General features: G+C 38.6%; 1 protein-coding gene across 12 annotated transcripts in view; it reads left to right on the forward strand.

The window, feature by feature from the left end:
• Positions 1 to 16,929, forward strand: part of PPHLN1 (periphilin 1) — a 171,621-nt gene extending 154,692 nt beyond the window's left edge. For all 12 annotated transcript variants that reach the window (XM_040233783.1, XM_040233786.1, XM_040233789.1 and 9 more), the window contains one exon: positions 14,450 to 16,929. In XM_040233783.1, coding sequence (XP_040089717.1) covers positions 14,450 to 14,644 — 195 coding nt within the window. In that variant the 3' untranslated portion in view covers positions 14,645 to 16,929. The remainder of the gene's footprint in view (positions 1 to 14,449) is intronic.
• The last annotated feature ends 3,775 nt before the right edge of the window (positions 16,930 to 20,704 follow it).

Here is a 20,704-nt window from a genome sequence, read left to right on the forward strand (position 1 = left end):
TGTTGCTGCAGATGGCAATATTTCATGGTTTTTATGGCTGAGTAGTATTCCATTGTGGGTATCTATCACATCTTCTTTATCCATTCATCTGTCGAATGGACTTTGCTTCTGTGTCTTGTCTGTTGTAAATAGTGCTGCTATGAACATTGGCTTAGTTTCATTGAGTTAGACAAGGCTGTGGTCTGATTAGACTGACTAGTTTTCTGTGATTATGGTTTCAGTGTGTCTGCCCTCTGATGCCCTCTCGCAACACCTACCCTCTTGGGTTTCTCTTACCTTGGACATGGGGTATCTCTTCACAGCTACTCCAGTAAAGCACAGCCGCTGCTCCCTACCTTGGACGAGGGTTATCTCCTCAGGGCCAACCCTCCTGACCTTCAATGTGGAGTAGCTCCTCTCGGCCCTCCTGTGCCTGTGCAGCCGCCGCTCCTTGGACATGGGGTAGCTCCTCTCGGCTGCGGGCTCTGACCTTGGGCGAGGGGTAGCTCCTCTAGGCCACGCTTCTGCATGGTCTGTCACAGCTGGCATGCTTCTGCATGGTCAAAGATGGAGAAGCTCTTTACAGTTAGCAACAACAAGACCGTGAGCTGACTGTGGCTCAGATCATGAACTCCTTATTGCCAAACTCAGACTTAAATTGAAGAGAGTAGGGAAAACCACTAGACCATTCAGGTATCACCTAAATCAAATCCCTTATAATTATACAGTGGAAGTGAGAAATAGATTTAAGGGCCTAGATCTGATAGACAGAGTGCCTGATGAACTATGGACAGAGGTTCGTGACATTGTACAGGTGACAGGGATCAAGACCATCCCCATGGAAAAGGAATGCAAGAAAGCCAAATGGCTGTCTGAGGAGGCCTTACAAATAGCTGTGAAAAGAAGAGAAGCGAAAAGCAAAGGAGAAAAGGAAAGGTATAAGCATCTGAATGCAGAGTTCCAGAGAATAGCAAGGAGAGAAAAGAAAGCCTTCCTCAGTCATCAATGCAAAGAAATAGAGGAAAACAACAGAATGGGAAAGACTAGAGATCTCTTCAAGAAAATTAGAGATACCAAGGGAACATTTCATGCCAAGATGGGCTCAATAAAGGACAGAAATGGTATGGACCTAACAGAAGCAGGAGATATTAAGAAGAGGTGGCAAGAATACACAGAAGAACTGTACAAAAAAGATCTTCACGACCAAGATAATCACACCAAGATAATGTAATCACTCACCTAGAGCCAGACATCCTGGAATGTGAAGTCAAGTGGGCCTTAGAAAGCATCACTGTGAACAAAGCTAGTGGAGGTGATGCAATTCCAGTTGAGCTGTTTCAAATCCTGAAAGATGATGCTGTGAAAGTGCTACACTCAATGTGCCAGCAAATTTGGAAAACTCAGCAGTGGCCACAGGACTGGAAAAGGTCAGTTTTCATTCCAATCCCAAAGAAAGGCAATGCCAAAGAATGCTCCAACTACCGCACAATTGCACTCATCTCACATGCTAGTAAAGTAATGCTCAAAATTCTCCAAGCCAGGCTTCAGCAATACATGAACCGTAAACTTCCAGATGTTCAAGCAGGATTTAGAAAAGGCAGAGGAACCAGAGATCAAATTGCCAACATCCGCTGGATCATGGAAAAAGGAAGGAATTCCAGAAAAACGTCTATTTCTGCTTTATTGACTATGCCAAAGCCTTTGACTGTGTGGATCACAATAAACTGTGGAAAATTCTGAAAGAGATGGGAATACCAGACCACCTGACCTGCCTCTTGAGAAACCTATATGCAGGTCAGGAAGCAACAGTTAGAACTGGACATGGAACAACAGACTGGTTCCAAATAGGAAAAGGAGTACATCAGGGCTGTATATTGTCACCCTGCTTATTTAACTTCTATGCAGAGTACATCATGAGAAACGCTGGGCTGGAATCAAGATTGCCGGGAGAAATATCAATAACCTCTGATATGCAGATGACACCACCCTTATGGCAGAAAGTGAAGAGGAACTAAAAAGCCTCTTGATGAAAATGAAAGAGGAGAGTGAAAAAGTTGACTTAAAGCTCAACATTCAGAAAACTAAGGTCATGGCATCCAGTCCCATCACTTCATTGGAAATGGATGGGGAAACAATGGAAACAGTGTCAGACTATTTCTTTGGGCTCCAAAATCACTGCAGATGGTGACTGCAGCCATGAAATTAAAAGACGCTTACTCCTTGGAAGGAAAGTTATGACCAACCTAGATAGCATATTGAAAAGCAGAGACATTACTTTGCCAACAAAGGTCCGTCTAGTCAAGGCTATGGTTTTTCCAGTGGTCATGTATGGATGTGAGAGTTGGACTGTGAAGAAAGCCGAGCGCCAAAGAATTGATACTTTTGAACTGTGGTGTTGGAGAAGACTCTTGAGAGTCCCTTGGACTGCAAGGAGATCCAACCAGTCCATTCTGAAGGAGATCAGTCCTGGGTGTTCTTTGGAAGGAATGATGCTGAAGCTCAAACTCCAGTACTTTGGCCACCTCATGCGAAGAGTTGACTCATCGGAAAAGACTCTGATGCTGGGAAGGATTGGGGGCAGGAGGAGAAGGGAACGACAGAGGATGAGATGGCAGGATGGCATCCCCGACTCGATGGACGTGAGTTTGGGTGAACTCCAGGAGTTCGTGATGGACAGGGAGGCCTGGCGTGCTGCAATTCATGGGGTCGCAAAGAGTCAGACACAACTGAGCAACTGAACTGAACTGATGAACATTGGAGTGCATGTATCTGTTTGAATTAGAGTTTTCATCTTTTCCAGGTATATGGCCAAGAGTGAGATTGCTGGATCGTATGGTGGCTCCGTTTTTAGTTTTTTAAGGAACTGCCACATTGTTTTCCATCAGTGGCTATACCAGTTTATATGGGAATGTAAAGCAGCAGTGTAAGAGGATTCCCTTTTCTCTGCACTTTGTTTAGTGTTTATTATTTGTACTTTTTGATGATGGCCATTCTCACTGCTATGAGCTGATTCTTTGTTGTAGTTTCAATTTGCATTTTGCTAATAATTAGCGATGCTGAGCATCTTTTCGTGTGCCTGTTGGCCATCTGTGTTTTCTTTGGAGAAATGTGTATGTAGGTCTTCTGTCCATTTCTTAATTGGGCTTTTTTGAGTCTTGATATTGAGCTCAGTTGGCAAAGAATCTGCCTGCAATGCAGGAGACCTGGGTTCAATCACTGGGTTGGGAAGATCCCCTGGAGAAGGAAAAGGCTGTCCACTCCAGTATTCTTGGGTTTCCCCTGTGGCTCAGCTTCTGAAGAATCCGCCTGCAATGTGGGAGAGGTGAGTTCGATCCCTGGGTTGTGAAGATCCCCTGAGAAGGGAAAGGCTACCCACTCCAGTATTGTGGCCTGGAGAACTCCATGGACTGTTACATGGAGAATTCCATGGGGTTACAAAGAGTCAAACACGACTGAGCGACTTTCACTTTCATTGAGTCGTATGAACAGTTTGTATATTTTGGAAATTAATCGCTTGTTGGTCACAGTGTTTGCAAATAGTTTCTCCTAGTCTATAGGTTATCTGACATAACTTTTATATGCACAAGCAAGCCAGAAAATTCATGTGTTATTTGTTTTATTATGATGGTCTGAAACTAAACTCTCAGTATCTCTGAGGTATGCCTGTATTTTGCCTTGCCTTATGGTTATCTTAAACATATTACTGTTTTTTTTTATTGGAATCTAATTTCCTTTAGCAAGGTCTGCTATATTACTGACCAAATCAGTGCCTTGCACGTAGTAGATGAGTTCTAGTTGTCTGACAGGCACAGCTATCTGTCATTCAAACTTGTATCTGAATTTACAGACTTATTAATATCTGTAATTCTCAACCTACATTGATAAGATGCAAAGTTCATCACCCAGGGTCCAAGCAAAACAGAGATCCATCTTCATTTGTAAGCTGAGATGATCAGATCCATATACTATCATTAGGCCTTATTTTGCTTTAGATCTCTCTTTCCCTTCAGTATTTTATTATAAAAATTTTTAAACATTAGTAATTATACAGTGGAAACCCATATACCAATCACCTAGATTCTCTAATTAGTATTTTGTTTTATTTGCTTTGACATTTCTATCCATGCTTCTGTCCATCCATTAATTCATCTTACTTTTTGATGCATGGCAAGGTATATTGCAAATCTCAGTACACTTTACTCATAAAGTGTACTCAGTACACTTGACTCTCAGTACACTTTACTTCATCATGTATGCCATTTACTTGAGTTTAATGTTTCTGACCCACCTCCAGTTTTTTAAAAAAATAAAATATTACAGATATAGATACAGCCCCTCTCAAATCCCTGCTGTCTCCCTCCTTTCTCAGAGTTCATGGTTATGTATTTCTAGCATATTTGTTTATATTCCTAAACTAAATAAACTTTTAAAACATACATAAATGTTATCTCTAATTTCCTTTGCAACTTTTTTTTACTCAATATTGATTTGAGATTTATCCAGTTCCTGTATTTATTTTCAGTGGTACCTGGTTTTGGCATTTGGCATCAGTAAAAGATGTAGACTCTGGAATTGTTTTCTTTATTTTTGTCTGTTGAGTATTTTATGATTGGAAGAACCAATAAGTTGGAAAGGGTAAAACAAAAATCACTTAAGTAGTATTCTTTGATTGAACCCTATAAATTTATGTCGATCTGTATGTATGGATGAGAATTAACAAACATTAATTGCTGAGGTTTTTTAGCATTTAAACACTTTATCATTAATTTTGGACTGACTTTTTCATGTGGCTGTAATAATTGTACCCACATATTGAATGTAGGTGGTTGAGATCTAATCCATGTGTTCATAATGCATTTCTTGGCAACCATCAGTGTTCTTTTTGGAGCTGTGTTTTTAAGAGCCAGTGCAGCATTGAGGAGGATGTTTAAAGATATGTTTTTCTATTAATATAGCACAAGAAGTAACAGATTACAATAGTTTTGACACTTTGTGCATTACTACAGACCCAAATTAAAGGGTTTACATTTGCTCCAGTATTTAACATCATTATGCTGTCAACATTTTTTCCCAATCTCACCAACACATTAGACATTATGAATGTTTCTCTGTATATTAAGCCTCAATTGGAGTTTATTTTTTTAATTTACATTTTTATATGAATTTCATAAAAAATATGTAACATTTCACAGATACTAATTATATTTCACAGTTTTTCTTTAAAAGTGGTAAACTTTTGCTTCCACCTTAATGATAAAATAGTTGCAAATATATACTAATTAATTTACCAGGTCAACACTTGTCACCTTACCCTTATTTCACTTCCCAGTCCTCTGTAATAACACTCCTTAATAGAATTTTCTGTGATGATGGGAATGTTTTATATTTGCACTATCTGATATGAAAGCCATTAAAATGCAACTGAGGAACTGAATTTTTAACTTAATTAAAATTTAAATAGTCACATATGGCTAGAGGCTACTGTATTAGCCAGCACAGCTCTATAATCTCTACCATCCCAGTAAACTGCTCTTGGAGTTATCCACTTCCACACGTTTCCAAATCCCATCAATATGTTTTGTCTGTTAGCCTCTTTAATCTTTCTCTGACATTTGATTGATTGTCCTTATCTTACAAATCTTTTCCTTCATTCTCTCCTGATTCATAGTCTTCCTTATTGTCACTTTATGACTGATATTGACGTTTTTAGATGTCTGCTTTGAACTGTCTTTTCATTCTTGCATTATACATTCTCTCAGAACTGACTTTATTCATTCAACATTTACTGAATATCTACTCTATCAGGTACTGGAGCAGGAAAGAACTTACCCTTTCTTCTAGGAACTCCCATGGCCTCAGCTCGCTTTAGTGCTGAAGATAAGATCTCTCTTCCTCCTCTGTTTCCTTCGCCTAAGGGCTAGACTCAGTACGCCACTTCCTTTTGACAGGTGCCTCAAATTACGTATTGGGCTTCCCTGATAGCTCAGTTGGTAAAGAATCCACCTGCAGTGCAGGAAGATCCCCTGGAGAAGGGAAGGGCTACCCAATCTAGTATTCTGGCCTGGAGGATTCCATGGACTCTATAGTCCATGGGGGTCACAAAGAGTTGTCGTAGACGAATAAGTGAGTTTCACTTTAACTTCACTTGAATTACATATTAGGTACTGACCTTATCTCCCATTCCCAGTTCCCTCCCCGCTGAAATAAAACCTTCTACCCATGAGTTTTTATATTATTATATCCATATTACTTCTTAATTACTCTGAATTAAGCCTCTAATCTCATCTTTCTTTAACACATCATGTGCCATTCATAGTTCCAGTTCTCAGGAACCCCATAGCATTGATTCCTAACCATTCTTTCCCTGATGTATCAAAAGGATCCACTTCCAGCTTCCCTCATAGTTCAGTTGACAAAGACTCCGCCTGCAATACAGGAGACCCCAGTTTGATTCCTGGGTTGGGAAGATCCACTGGAGAAGGGATAGGCTACCCACTCCAGTATTCTTGGGCTTCCCTTGTGGCTCAGCTGGTAAAGAATCCGCCTGCAATGTGGGAGACTTGGGTTCCATCCCTGGGTTGGGAAGATCCCCTGGAGAAGGGAAAAGCTACCCACTGCAGTATTCTGGCCTGGAGAATTCATGGACTTTATAGTCCATGGGGTCGCAAAGAGTTGGATATGACTGAGCAACTTTCACTTTCTTCTCACTTTTTCCTGCTTGTAGATTTTTATCTGTTTGCTAACTGTTTACAGGTTGAGATCTAAGCTCCTTAAAAGAAAGCTTTTCATGGCCTACTTTGAGAGTGAGCGTGCTTTAAGCTATGCCAAGCCAATTGAATTTCTCCAAAATGCTGTTTCATTTTCCTCCTCTGTATTTTCCTAACCCGAACTCCTCATGTTTAAAGAATTGGTTCTTGAGATGGTGAATGTGGTCTTCATATTGATTTTTTTTCAGTGTGTACATAGTTAATGTCAGTAGAAAGTGAAGGATGACTCGAGATAAAACTAAAACCAAAATAAAAGCATTAATGATATAATTTTAAATATGGTCATCGATGTTAAAAATATAATTGGATGTTAATCATTAAAGAAGTTATAATACCATTTTCTAATACTCCCTTCTCTGGACAGAGCTAGAATGTTTTTTCTTTTTCCATCATCAGCATCACTATTTTTAACATACATTAAATGGTTCCTGTAGAGCAGGCACTATACCGAGTGCTCTTTATTATCTCAGTCCTTACAACAGCATAGTCAGGTCTGTATGTACTGAAACTGTGGCACAGAAGGTACGTAACTTTCCCTTGCTTGTTTTTCAGTTGTGTGATTCTTCTCAGTAGTCTATCAGAGTAGCTTGTATCATTTTGCATTCCCACCAGCAATGAATGAGAGTTCCTACTACTCTGCATTCTCACCAGAAATTGGGGTTGTCATTGTTTGGGATTTTTAACAATTCTGATAGGTGTGTAGTGGTATCTCATTTCATCATTATTTTAATTTTTAGTACCCTTAATGACATATGATGTTCGAACATCTTTTCATTTGCTTATTTGCTATCTAAACGTCTTTGGTGAGGTTCGGCTCTTTTACCCATTTTTAAAATTGAGCTTTTTTTTATTACTGAGTTTTAATAATTTTTTGGTATATTTTGGATTCTAGTATTTTGTCAGATATATGCTTTGCAGTGATTTTTCTCCCAGTGTTTAACTTGTCTGTTGGTTCATTTAATATTGTCTATCCCAGAGATACTTTTAATTTTAATGAAATCCATTTTTTCTTTCTTGGAATATACTTTTGGTGTTATCACTTGGATTTTTTTCTTCTGTTTATCTTCTAGAAGAATTATAGTTCTGTATTTTACATTTAGGTCTATAATCCATTGTGAGTTAATCTCTGTCTAGATTTTGCACATAAAATGGTCAGTTCCTCCAGCACCATTAGTTGACTAGTCTTTGTTTTTCAATTGCCTTTGCTCCCTTATCAAAGATCAGTTGCAGTTTGTATGAATCTATTTCTGGCCTCTTTATTCTGCACAACTGATCTCTTTGTTCTTTATAATACCGTACAGTCTTGATTACTGTGGCTTTATAGTAAGTTGAGCTTCAGTTCTGTGACTTTGTTTTTTCTTTATTACTGTGTTGACCATTCTGGGTCTTTTGCCTTTCCATATAAACTTTAGAAGCAGTTTGTCAATAATCCACAAGATTACTTGTTGCGATTTTGGTGTAGTGACTGTTGAATTTATAGATCAAGTTGGGAAGAACCGATGTCTTAACAATAGTGAGTTTTCTTATCCATGAATGTAGACTGTATCTCCATTTACAAACATTTCCATAGGAGATATCGCAGGTTCAGTTCCAAACCACTGTAATAAAACAGCTATCATGATAAAGCAAGTCACAGGAATCTCTTGGTTTTCCACTGCATGTAAAAGTTACACTTACACTGTACTATGGTCTGTGAAGTGTGCAGTGGCTGTGTGTCTATAAAACCAGTGTGCTGGCTTATTAAAAATGCTTTATTGCTAAAAAAAATGCTAGCCTTTGGTGCACCTACATCTTTTTGTTGGTGAGGGCTTGAAATATTGTATGAATGACTAAAATGTGACACAGTTAGCAAATGCTCTTGGAAAGAGGTGCCAGTAGCCCTGCTTGGTGCAAGGGTGCCATAAACATTTTTTATAAAAAAGCACTGCAAACAAACACTGCAAAGCACAAAAAAAAAAAAGTGCAATGAAATGACATATGCTGGAATTCATATCTTCTTTGATTTATATCATTAGTGCTTTATAGTTTTTCTCATATAGATCATGTATCTGTTTTGTTAGATTTATACTAATTTTTTCAGTGCTGTGTTGTTTTTAATTTCAAATTACAATCTTTCATTTCTAGTATATAGGACAGCAATTGACATTTGTGTATTAACCGTATGTCCTACAGTTTTGCTCTAATCACTTATTAGTTGCACTAATTTTTTGGTCAGTTTGGGATTTTCTGCACAGCAGTGTCACCTGCAAACACGGAGGTTTATCTCTCCACTCTTAATTGGTACACCTTTTCTTGTCTTACTGCATTAGCTGTGTTTGGCACAGTGTTGAATAGTTTTTAGAGGGGATACCCTCATTTCCTGTCTTGGGAGAAGGGACATATACTTTCTTACCATGATTTAGCAGTAAGATTATTGTAGCTATATTTTCTAATCAAGTTAAGGAAGTTCTTTATCCCTAGTTGGAGAGAGAGTTTTGTTATGAATGAATGTTGGATTTTTTTCAAATGCTTTTCTGCATCTATTGTGTGATTTTTGAAGGAAATGGCAACCCACTCCAGTGTTCTTGCCTGGAGAATCCCAGGGACGGGGGAGCCAGGTTGGGCTGCCGTCTATGGGGTTGCACAGAGTCGGACACTACTGAAGTGACTTAGCAGCAGCAGCAGCAGCATATTGATGAGATGGATTGCATTAATTGATTTTCAGATGTTGAAACAACCTTGCATAACTGGAGTAAGTCTCACTTGGTTGTTTTGTATGGTGGTGGTGGTGGTTTAATTGCTAAGTCATGTCTGACTCCTGTGACCCCATGGACTGTATCCTGACAGGCTCCTCTGCCCAGGGGATTCTCCAGGCAAGAATACTGGAGTGGGTTGCCGTTTCCTTCTTCAGGGTATCTTCCCAACCCAGGAATTGAACCCGGGCCTACTGCTTTGCAGGACAGTTCTTTACCAACTGAGCTATGAGGGAAGCCCCAGTTGTTATGTATAATTCTTTTCATTGTATTTTGGGTTTGAGAATTTTTTGGTATCTATGTTTATGAAAGATACAGGTTTATAACTTTTCTTCCTAGTAATGTCTTTGGTTTTGGTAGTAGGGTATGCTAATGTTTGGTAATTTATCAGAAAAACCACTTGGGCTTAGTGCTTTCCGTTTTGGAAGTTATTAATTGTTAATTGAATTTCTTTCATAGTAAAAGCCTATTTAGATTATGTATTTTTTCTTGTTTGAGTTTTGCTAGACTATTTTTCAAGGAATTGGTTCATTTCATCTGATTTTTCAAGTTAGTGGGCATAGAGTTATAATATTCCTTTATTATAAATGCTTGAAAGGTGAGTAGTGGTGACTCCATTTCAATTTGATATTAATAATTTGTCTCTTTGCTCTTTTTTTCTTGGTTAGCCTGGCTAGAAGTTTATCAATTCTATTAACCTTTTCAAAGAACCAGGGTTTGGTTTTGTTGATTTTCTAATTTTCTTTCCTTAATTTCATTGATGTCTGCTATAATTTTTATTATTTTCTTCTACTTACTCTGCATTTAATTTGCTCTTCTTTTTCTAGTGTTCTAGCTTATTACATTATTTATTCTATATCTTCTTTTCTAACATTCATTTAATGCTCTAAATTTTCTCTGAGCACTGTTTTTGCTGCATCTCACAAATTTTGATGTTATGTTTTCAACATATTTTAAAATATCTGTTGAGACAACTTTTTTGATTTGGGTGTTATTTATCAATAGCAGTATGTTGTTTAATGGAGCTTTCCAGGTAGCACTAGTGGTAAAGAACCTGCTTGCCAAGGCAAGAGATATAAAAGGTGCGAGTTCAGTCCCTGGGTCGGGAAGATCCCCTGGAGGAGGGCATGGCAACCCACTCCAGTGTTCTTGCCTGGAGAATCCCATGGACAGAGGAGCCTGACAGGCTACAGTCCATAGGATTGCAAGGAGTTGGACACAACTGAAGCATCTTAACATGCACGCACATATGTTGTTTAATCTCCAAATATTTGGAGATTTTTCTAGCTATCTTTCTTTGGAATTTTAACTGAATTCCACTGTGGACTGAGAGCATACTTCTTTCAGATTTGCTAAGGCATGTTTTATGGCCTGAAATGTGGTCTGTCTTGATGCATGTTCCATGTGAGCTTAAGAAGAATGTGTTAAGTCCAAAACAAGTTTCACCAGATCCAAATTAAGATTTCGTCAAGGGCTGAACTTACTGTGGACACTCCAAGGGAGAATCTCTTTCTTGGCCTTTTCTAGTTTCTGGAGGCTACCTGTACTCTGGCTGGTAAGGTAGCTCCCTCCTCCTACCCTACGACTATCTGTAAAAGTCATCACTCAACTTCTGTTTCTGTAATCACATTTCCTCTCTTTTTCTGCATTTTGTTTTTAAGAATGTATGTGATTACATTTACCTTGATAATCCAGGATAATCTCTCCTTCTCAAAATCCTTAATATAAACACACCTTCAAGGTCTCTTGTACCATGTGAGGTAACATATCCATGGTTCCAGGAATTAGGATGTGAACATCTTGGCTGTGGGGTTGGAGGATGTTCTTCAGTTCACCACGGTAGTAGAGTCAGGATTTGAACTCGATATACCTGCTCTTGGAGCCACTTCTGTGCTCTTTCTGGCTTCCCTGTCACCTTCCACATCTAAATAGCTCCTTTATGGTGTATTTTACTTGTCTGTGTTTACCTTTACCATTAGGATGTCTCTCCTGAAACAGGACACATCCTTTTAAACCAAATGAATTCAGATCAAGGAAGTTATGTGGAATCTTGAGGTATCAACAACAGAGAAAAGAACTGTTTTTGATGCCTCAGTCTTTTAAGGCTGTGTGTGTGTCTGACTTTTGTAGTTTATTCATTTACCTCCTAATATTAATATAAATTATAATTTGTGTTAAGATAAGTATATGCAAATTTACCTAAATTCAAGTAGTTTCCTATGGTTAATGGCTGTGTAATTGCTGTGATTCCACGGAACTATAATATATATGCTAAAGATGGTTGTCTGAAATGAAAATTCTAACAACTCATTTTGCCTTAAGTTTTGGATTCTCTTTTTGTAGGAACAGAGGTAAGGACTGTACATTTTAGAGGAGTTTTATATCATAATTTGTTATGCCAAATAGTCTTGCTTCAGTCACTGGACAGCATAATTAATAGTAAAATATTTTGGTAGTTTATCATGTCCTTTTATTCCTAGAAGCACTTTATGAGCCTTCAGCTGTTAACACAACTATAGTCAGATACTGTGTGAAACCAAATTTAGATAGTGTTTTCATTATGCTGGCAAATTTAACTATATTTCTGTGCAGTGTATGTGAGCCCCACCCAAACTTTAACCTGTTTCCATTTTGATGATGTCCAATCAGGAGAAAAAGCAACAACAAAAAATCTTCCTGTGTGGCCTGTAGATATCAAGTCTGAAGATTATTAATACATTTCCAGCTTGGGACCATAAGCAAACAAACTCTTCCACAGATAACTACACCCTTCCTGTTTGGGATTGAGTTTACTGTGGAACAGATTTCGGAAATATGTTTCTGACCGTTGTGAATTTTATTTATAAAACTTTGGAGGGTGAGGTCCTTCCTTTAACAAAAAAGTAATGATTTCCTGTCTAATGCCCAACCAGTGCATTTTAAGCAGTCTTTTTAGAAAGTTTACGCTGTGGTACAGAATTACATTGCTTTGGGAAGTTCTGATTGTTCTTGTCAGCTAATGTACAAAAATTTGTCTTTTCAATAAATAATTCAAAAAGGACTTACAATTAAAAAATAAAACACGGCCTTTCAACGCTTTTATTGTCTCCAGAGTGAGAATAGTTTGCAGTTTAAATAAATGCATGAACACATTTTGAATACGGTTTTACTTTTGATATGCAAATCTGTACTACATTTATGTTCTGTAAATATGCTAAATGAGAAGTCACAGTTATAGGTAAAACAGCAGATTTACATTAAAGAATTTGCAGGTTAATTCACAGTGTAACCTTATCCTCATCTAGTACATCTGCTATAAAGAAGCCTATAAAATTTAGGCCACCCACAAAGTGGTCTGCTGAGGCCAATGGTTGGTGTCAGAATGCTGTTATTATGTGGGTTGACTGGTTTGGTAAGGAATTTACCTCCACTAAGACTGTAAAAAACATCATGGTTCTGACTTCCCCCATGGGGACTGCATTGGCTGACTTAGGTTAGATACTCTGTGTTTGTTAGACCAGTTACTGTGCTCCATTGCCTTGATATCCTATGTAATGTTATGTGGATGGTATACTGTTTCCTAAGTTGGTTTATTAGAGTGGTCAGTAATATTAATTCTGGGTCATATAAACCTTGAGATAAACTGGAATAAACATTTGGTTTAAATAGTCGAATTAAACTTAATGCCTATTAGGGGTAAATTTCGTTCACTATTCAGGAGAAATGTGTGTGTGTTTTAGTGTTGAGATGGAGAAGGCAAACTGAGGATTTTATATATTTTAATTTCTGGGTCATTTGAAGAACTTATTCTTTGGGGCTTTGAATTATTTTCAAGAGCACGGAAATGAATTTAGTATAATTTTGCAACCTAGTACTGAGAGTCAAAAACAAATATTCTTCTTTAAATAGCTATTTTAAGGGATAAAAAAATATTGCAGACATTTAAAAATACAGCAGCAATCACCATGACTAGCAGTGATCATTTGAGGAGTGAGAACTGTCATGAATGAAGCAATGTCTCAAATCACTTCTAAGGTTTTAAAAAGTGAATAAAATTCTTTTTCAGAGAATGAACATATGGATTGTTTTTGTTAAATTTGGGAAACTTAAAACAGTACTTTTAAATCAGATAATTTGTATATAAATTTCATGGAGACTTAACTAATTTTTCTTTAAATATATGAATTTACAGAGTATGAAAAATAGCATAGAAATCTAAAATGCATTTTGTGACTGCAAACTAAGGAAGTAACATTTAGTGTGGAGAAAATTTAGCAGTTTTTAGACAGGAAATAATATTTGATTGCCATTGGTAAAAATTATACATACATATTGAAATAAAATATTAAAATATATACATTAAAGTAGAAAGTATAGACATGTATACGTGCATATACTATATATACATCTGTGTACACATGTGTATGCATGAACATGTGTGTGTATAACATACTGTTTTGATCTGAACTCTGCCTTGGTGATTTTAATTATGGTCAAATATTTATAACTTGAAAAGCTTTTTTCAAATAAATACTTTCACCCTTCTTATAGTTGTTTGTTGTATACTAAACAGAATTTTTAATCTATCATCCAGTCATGATTCAAACAAATAATCAGAAGTTAGGGGCTTGTAATCTTATTTCTTCCAAACAAGTAAATGAATAAAGCTCTCAGCATGTCTTACCTAGCTGGCATTTGTTCTTAATTCTTCTCATTTCTAGTCTTATGTCCTATTTGTAGACTGCATTATGCTTGACAAATGCTATACCTAACTTCTGTAGTCAGTGATGTGGTATATCAGTGCTTTTCTACTCATTCAACTTGCCAGCAAATCTCAGAGATAGTGGTTTAAATGGCCTTTGGCAGTGTTTACTCAGAGCAAGAGAGGTTTTGTGTCTCCCTTTTAGGTTTCAGTATCATAATTTTGTCGACTGAATCAGCTCAATGTTTGGCTAATTATTCTTAGTAACCACAGTGTATTTATCTTTCTAGGTTTACCGACAAGACTGTGAAACTTTTGGGATGGTTGTGAAAATGCTGATTGAAAAAGATCCTTCGCTAGAAAAGTCTATACAGTTTGCATTGAGACAGAATTTACATGAAATCGGTGAGCGGTGTGTTGAAGAACTCAAGCATTTTATTGCAGAGTATGACACCTCTAGTCAAGATTTTGGAGAGCCGTTTTAGATTGCTTTCTCAGGCAAAAACAAATTTCTAGATTTTTTTCCCCCTGGATTGTGTAAATCCTTAATATATGGAATTTTTGTGAAGAGAAAGACTTTATGATGGTTGACCATATTTCCAATATCAAATAAACATCTAAAATAATCTAAGATATTTTAATTAGAATTTTTTTATCTACATGTAGAGCCTTCTAATCCATACTTATCTTTTTTTCCCCCTATCCTAAAATGATGGGTCAGTTAATTTTTCAAGCTTTCTTGAAAATGCAGTCCAAGATTTCTGTACTTACAGGACATATCCTGTAGTCTTCCATTGTTACGTGATCATTTATTTGGTCACACTAGTGTAATTTATAGGTTAGAGTACATTCCACTTAAACATTTGTAGACTTTTTGCATTTCATAGTCAGTGATACCATGTGGAAATGTTACAGTTCTGAGTTGTGTTTTATTGACTTGTTGCTTGCTTACCTTAGGCTTTGTAACTTTCAATATGTTTAACTATATTCAAATAAACTGAATACTTTGGTATCTTGGGGAATATTTGCTTTAAGGATAATTCTCATTGTGATAAAATAGAGCACTTAAACCTCTAAAAGACACCTCATAATAAAATCCTGTTTTCCAAGTAAATGAACTCAATGTCTTCTGTTAAAATAATCCTGAAATGCCTGACTAGTCTCACTGATGTGTGAGTCTTAAATTATCACATAGAAGACTAACAGAAGGGGAAATTGGAGATGAAAGATGAGGCCTATTTTAAAATTGAGATTTCTTTAAAAATTTCTAACCAAAAGAGAAAAATTTAGAATATGGGGAAGTAGTGGAGTTCATTTTATCTGTAGGCCCATAGTCCCTGTCTCAAGAAAGAACGTGATTGGTAACATATCCATAATTAAACACATTATGCCTTTGTTAATCTCTGTTTGTAATCCAACAAACTCTGGTTCTGCTGTCCCTTTTAGGGGTTCATAATGGCAACCCACTCCAGTGTTCTTGCCTGGAGAATCCCAGGGATGGGGGAGCCTGGTGGGCTGCCGTCTATGGGGTCGCACAGAGTCGGACACGACTGAAGCGACTTAGCAGCAGCAGCAGCAGCAGCAGCCCTCTACAAGTGTTTTTGAATGAAACAAAGAGCAGGCAGTAAGCCTAGCATATCTACCCTTCACCAAGCAGCCTGTGTAAACAATCCTTTATGAGCGAGCCATCCAAATCACGGGTTAGTTAATCTAACTGGGACAATTAGTGTATTCCGCTCATTTCCTGATCACTTCCAGCTGCCCGGTGGCATTTAGCCAAAATATGTAATTTCGTGGCATGTGTTTGGAAACTTTAAAAAATATTTGTTATTACTACCCAATTTCATTATCCTTCCATTCTTTTTCCATTCCACTCTCTTCTCAGTTGAATTTTGGCATTATTTTTAGTGGCCTCTATTGACTATATCTAAAGAGCTATACCAGAGTAGATAAAAATTCTATTAAAAGTAGAAATAGCAGTATAAATAATTTTAGTGAATCCTGTAATGTGTGCCTCAAAATATGCATTATGCCATTTCACAAATTAAAAAACTAATTGAAGGCAACAAGTTATTAAGTTTCCTATATGAGATCACCTTGAATTTAGATATTGTACATAAGCCAAAACTAAACCCTATGTATCATCTTTGGTGTTCTTCCCTAATGTGAAAAGTGGTTTTATCTGTTATCCACATTTGAAAGACTAAGAAAATACTGATTTGTTTCTAACACCCATTTTTTCTTCTTAAATATTCTAATTCCAGTCTTCATTTCCTCAAGTCAAGATGTCACAAGTTTAAAAATAAAACTTGAGACTCAACTACCTTGAGACAAAGGAGTTGTTTACTTTGTTGAAATTCATTAAACTAGTGAAATTGTACTCACAGATCCGTTTAAATATAGGTTCAGTGGATAGTTTCTTTCCCCCTTTCCCCAAATTCCATTCAACATTTCAAGCTGTTTATAACTTGCCACCAGCATTATTCTTGTGGGCTTGTCAGTGTTAAATCTGTTTGTTTTAATCTTAAAGCTTTTTAAAGTTTTATTTTAGGATAGATGAATTCAGATACATGCCAGGGTATGTATGTTGCAAAATGTTCTTGATTAAAGAAATTTGTTTGTAAATTATCCATTGTTTTTGAATATGCCCAATTGATGTGATAAAGTTTTATCTTACCATAAAGCCTTGATGATCAACAGCGAGAAAGCAGATATTGTGAAATTTTTGTGAACTTTAAAAGTGCAAAATAAAGCAACCAGTTTTAAATAATTAGATTGTTTCTTTTTTAAAAAAAAAAACAACAAAAAAACTGGCTTAAAGTGTTTTGCTTAAATGTAGATTTTTATTGCTCTCTACTGCAAGATTGCTTCTGAGTGTTCCGTTCACCTACTCAGCAGCAGGACTGAGGGTGTTTGAGGGTTGAGGAACTATAATATTACTTTGGTGACTTGGGGAATCTCCGTATCTGAGAAAGCAGTTAAGTGAGGTAAGATTGAGCACTGAGTCACGTGCCTGGGTGCTAAGTCGCTTCAGTCATGTCTGACTCTGTGCAGCCCTAAGGACTGTAACCCATCAGTCAGGCTCCTCTGTCCATAGGATTTTCATAGGGATCAAATCTGTGTCTCTTCCATATCCTGCATTGGCAAGTAGGTTCTTTACCACTGTGCCACCTGGGAACCCCATTGAGCATACAGTAGTGCTCAATAATTGTGTAATTATGAACCTGAGTTTCAGAGAAGTACAGGATTAAAATCCTACAGCCTTATAGTAACCTCTGGAGTACAGGAAACGTGTTCTCTTTGTGACCCTGGTTCCCAGCATAGCTTGCAAAGTTGTAGGTCCTCCTATTTTCTATGCTTCACAAAGGAAGTGACATTTGATCTCTGGGTCTTATTCAGGGAGAGAAGGGAAAGTATTGGAAGTTCAGGTTGGGGAAGACAATAGGGGATGAATGTACGAAATGGTAGATTGAGAGCAGGAATATGAAGGGCTTTGAATCCTTTCTCTCCTACTTAAGATTTTGAAATAGTTACCTTTGTATCCATATTTATTCTTGCCATAACCATTGATTTCTCATAGCCCCTCTGCCGCTTGCCAGCCCTGAGCCAGTTTATAGACCCATAGCCTCATTGCCTCAAGGGCAGGCCAGATCCCCTGAAGAAAGGACTCATGCGATACTGCCTAAATATTCTGTGTAGTTTCAGCTTCACTTTACACCTTCTAAAGGGATCCTAAAGTCAAAGGAAAGCTCTGACAGTTTTTTGGTAACAACTTTGAAGACGGTGATCTGGTCATTCCTGAAGTACTCATGGTGGGCAGTATTCAGCCAGCCACCCACGTGGCATTACATCTGTCACCCTGCTCAGGCTGGCATCTGCAACTCCAGTGAGCAATGGCCACACTCCTCTTGTCAGACTAAGGTTTGGGGTTAGCATTTCCTTCCTGCCAGTTCTCTCAAGAGCACTGATGTCGCCCAATTCCGAGAGAGAGAAAAAGGGTGGGGCAGGAGCGACTGGTAACTAATGTAGTTAGCAGAATCTGTTCTTCCCTTTCCCCATGGTAATGGAATAGAAATTGAGTCAGATGACTGCCTAATTAGGACTATGTTTTCTGTGTCCCTCTTGTCACAGGTGTAATCAAGTGACTTCTCTCCTGGGCTGGGACTGTTAGGACAGTGGATGTAACTCCTTCATGTTCTCTCTCATCCCCTCCCTAAAGTAACAGGAATAGCAACCCAGCCTTAATTTGTTGCAGAGCCACAAGACAGGAGATGCCTGGATCCCTGGGTGACCACATGGAGTACTGGACTGTCATGTAAAAAAGGAGTTAACGTCTATTGTTTAAGCCACATTATTGGTTTTGGGTTAGCAGTCACCTTTTGCTCAAACTAATAGAAATGATATTTGAGGGTAGCTTTGCTGAAGTTCGCCGTCAGTAGGCTGTACCGGTTCTGCGTTTCCATCCTACAGTAATAATTAATTAATCGTGGAGTAATGGGGACTGAGTTTACTTCAAGTTGTATTTAAAATGTCACTTGGTGACATATTGCTAAGGCTGAATGCAGATTTGTATAGCAGTAGGGACATCCTGCTTTTTATAGCATGTTGTTTTTTGAGCTCTGCCCCCATAGATGAATGGTGTTCTAATGTTAGACCATTGTCACTGAAGTTTTAACTTTTGAGGGGGATGTTTTTTAAATTATCTTTTTAGAGATAACTGATGTATAACATATGTTCCATGTGTGCAACCTTCTGTCCCTACTTCTGTGTACTCTACAGTGTGCTCACCACCAAAACTTTAGTTTCCATCCATTATCATTGAGAAACCTATATGCAGGTCAGGAGGCAACAGTTAGAACTGGACATGAAACAACAGACTGGTTCCAAATAGGAAAAGGAGTGCGTTAAGGCTGTATATTGTCACCCTGCTTATTTAACTTCTATGCAGAGTACATCATGTGAAACGCTGGGCTGGAAGAAGCACAAGCTGGAATCAAGATTGCTGGGGGAAATATCAATAACCTCAGATATGCAGATGACACCACCCTTATGGCAGAAAGTGAAGAGGAACTAAAAAGCCTCTTGATGAGAGTGAAAGAGGAGAGTGAAAAAGTTGGCTTAAAACTCAATATTCAGAAAAGTAAGATCATGGCATCTGGTCCCATCACTTCATGGGAAATAGATGGGGAAACAGTGGAAACAGTGTCAGACTATTTTTTGGGCTCCAAAATCACTGCAGATGGTGACTGCAGCCATGATATTAAAAGACGCTTACTCCTTGGAAGGAAAGTTATGACCAACCTAGATAGCATATTGAAAAGCAGAGACATTACTTTGCCAACAAAGGTCCATTTAGTCAAGGCTATGGTTTTTCCAGTGGTCATGTATGGATGTGAGAGTTGGACTGTGAAGAAGGCTGAGCGCCAAAGAATTGATGCTTTTGAACTGTGGTGTTGGAGAAGACTCTTGAGAGTCCCTTGGACTGCAAGGAGATCCAACCAGTCCATTCTGAAGGAGATCAGCCCTGGGATTTCTTTGGAAGGAATGATACTAAAGCTGAAACTTCAGTACTTTGGCCACCTCATGTGAAGAGTTGACTCACTGGAAAAGACTCTGATGCAGGGAGGGATTGGGGGCAGGAGGAGAAGGGGACGACTGAGGATGAGATGGCTGGATGGCATCACGGACTTGATGGATGTGAGTCTGAGTGAACTCCGGGAGTTGGTGATGGACAGGGAGGCCTGGCGTGCTGCGATTCGTGGGGTTGCAAAGAGTTGGACACGACTGAGCGACTGAAGTGAACTGATCGATACAGTAATACAGTGGCCTGCCCTGGTGGCTCAGCTAGTAAAGAATGTACCTACAATGTGGGCGACCTGGGTTCGATCCCTGGGTCAGGAAGATCCCCTGGAGGAGATCATGGCCACTCCAGTATTCCTCCCTGGAGAATTCCATGGACAGAGGAGCCTGGCGGGCTACAGTCCATGGGGTCGTGAAGAGTTAGACATGACTGAGTGACTTAACACAGCACAAAATAGAAAATAACCACACTTATAGACACTTGCTAAAAGAGGACACCTGAGGTCTTTCTCCACTGCCTAGGCTCCTCCTGTATGGTCATCTTTTTCTGGTTAGAACAGGTGTGAGACGGGTAGGAGGAAAGGACAGAGTGATTCTGCCAGCTGGCACGTGATCTTCAGGACCTCACTCTCTGGGAAGCCTGCTCCTGGCCCAGGGCTCTGTTCCTGGGGCTCCTGTTGGTGCCTCCTCTCAGGCTTTCTGGCTGAATCCCTGCTGTTGTCCTTGAGGGCAGTGAAGGTTTGCTGAGAGGGTGAGGGTCCAGCAGCCAGAAATAGTGTGCTGTCCCTGCATCCGTCTGATGGGAAGGGGCCACCCTTCATGACCAAGCTCTCAGGAAGACACACTGGCCAAATGGCTTCAGTGCCCTCAAGCAGACCCGGAGCCAGCGCCTGGCATGACCACACCCTCTGCTTGCCCGAGGCTGCTGAGGCCAGACCGGGGTCAGCCCCAGAGGCTGGGGCTAT

This window comes from Oryx dammah, unplaced genomic scaffold (assembly GCF_014754425.2).
Source record: "Oryx dammah isolate SB20612 unplaced genomic scaffold, SCBI_Odam_1.1 HiC_scaffold_29, whole genome shotgun sequence".
In the NCBI taxonomy this organism is placed as follows: Eukaryota; Metazoa; Chordata; class Mammalia; order Artiodactyla; family Bovidae; genus Oryx; species Oryx dammah.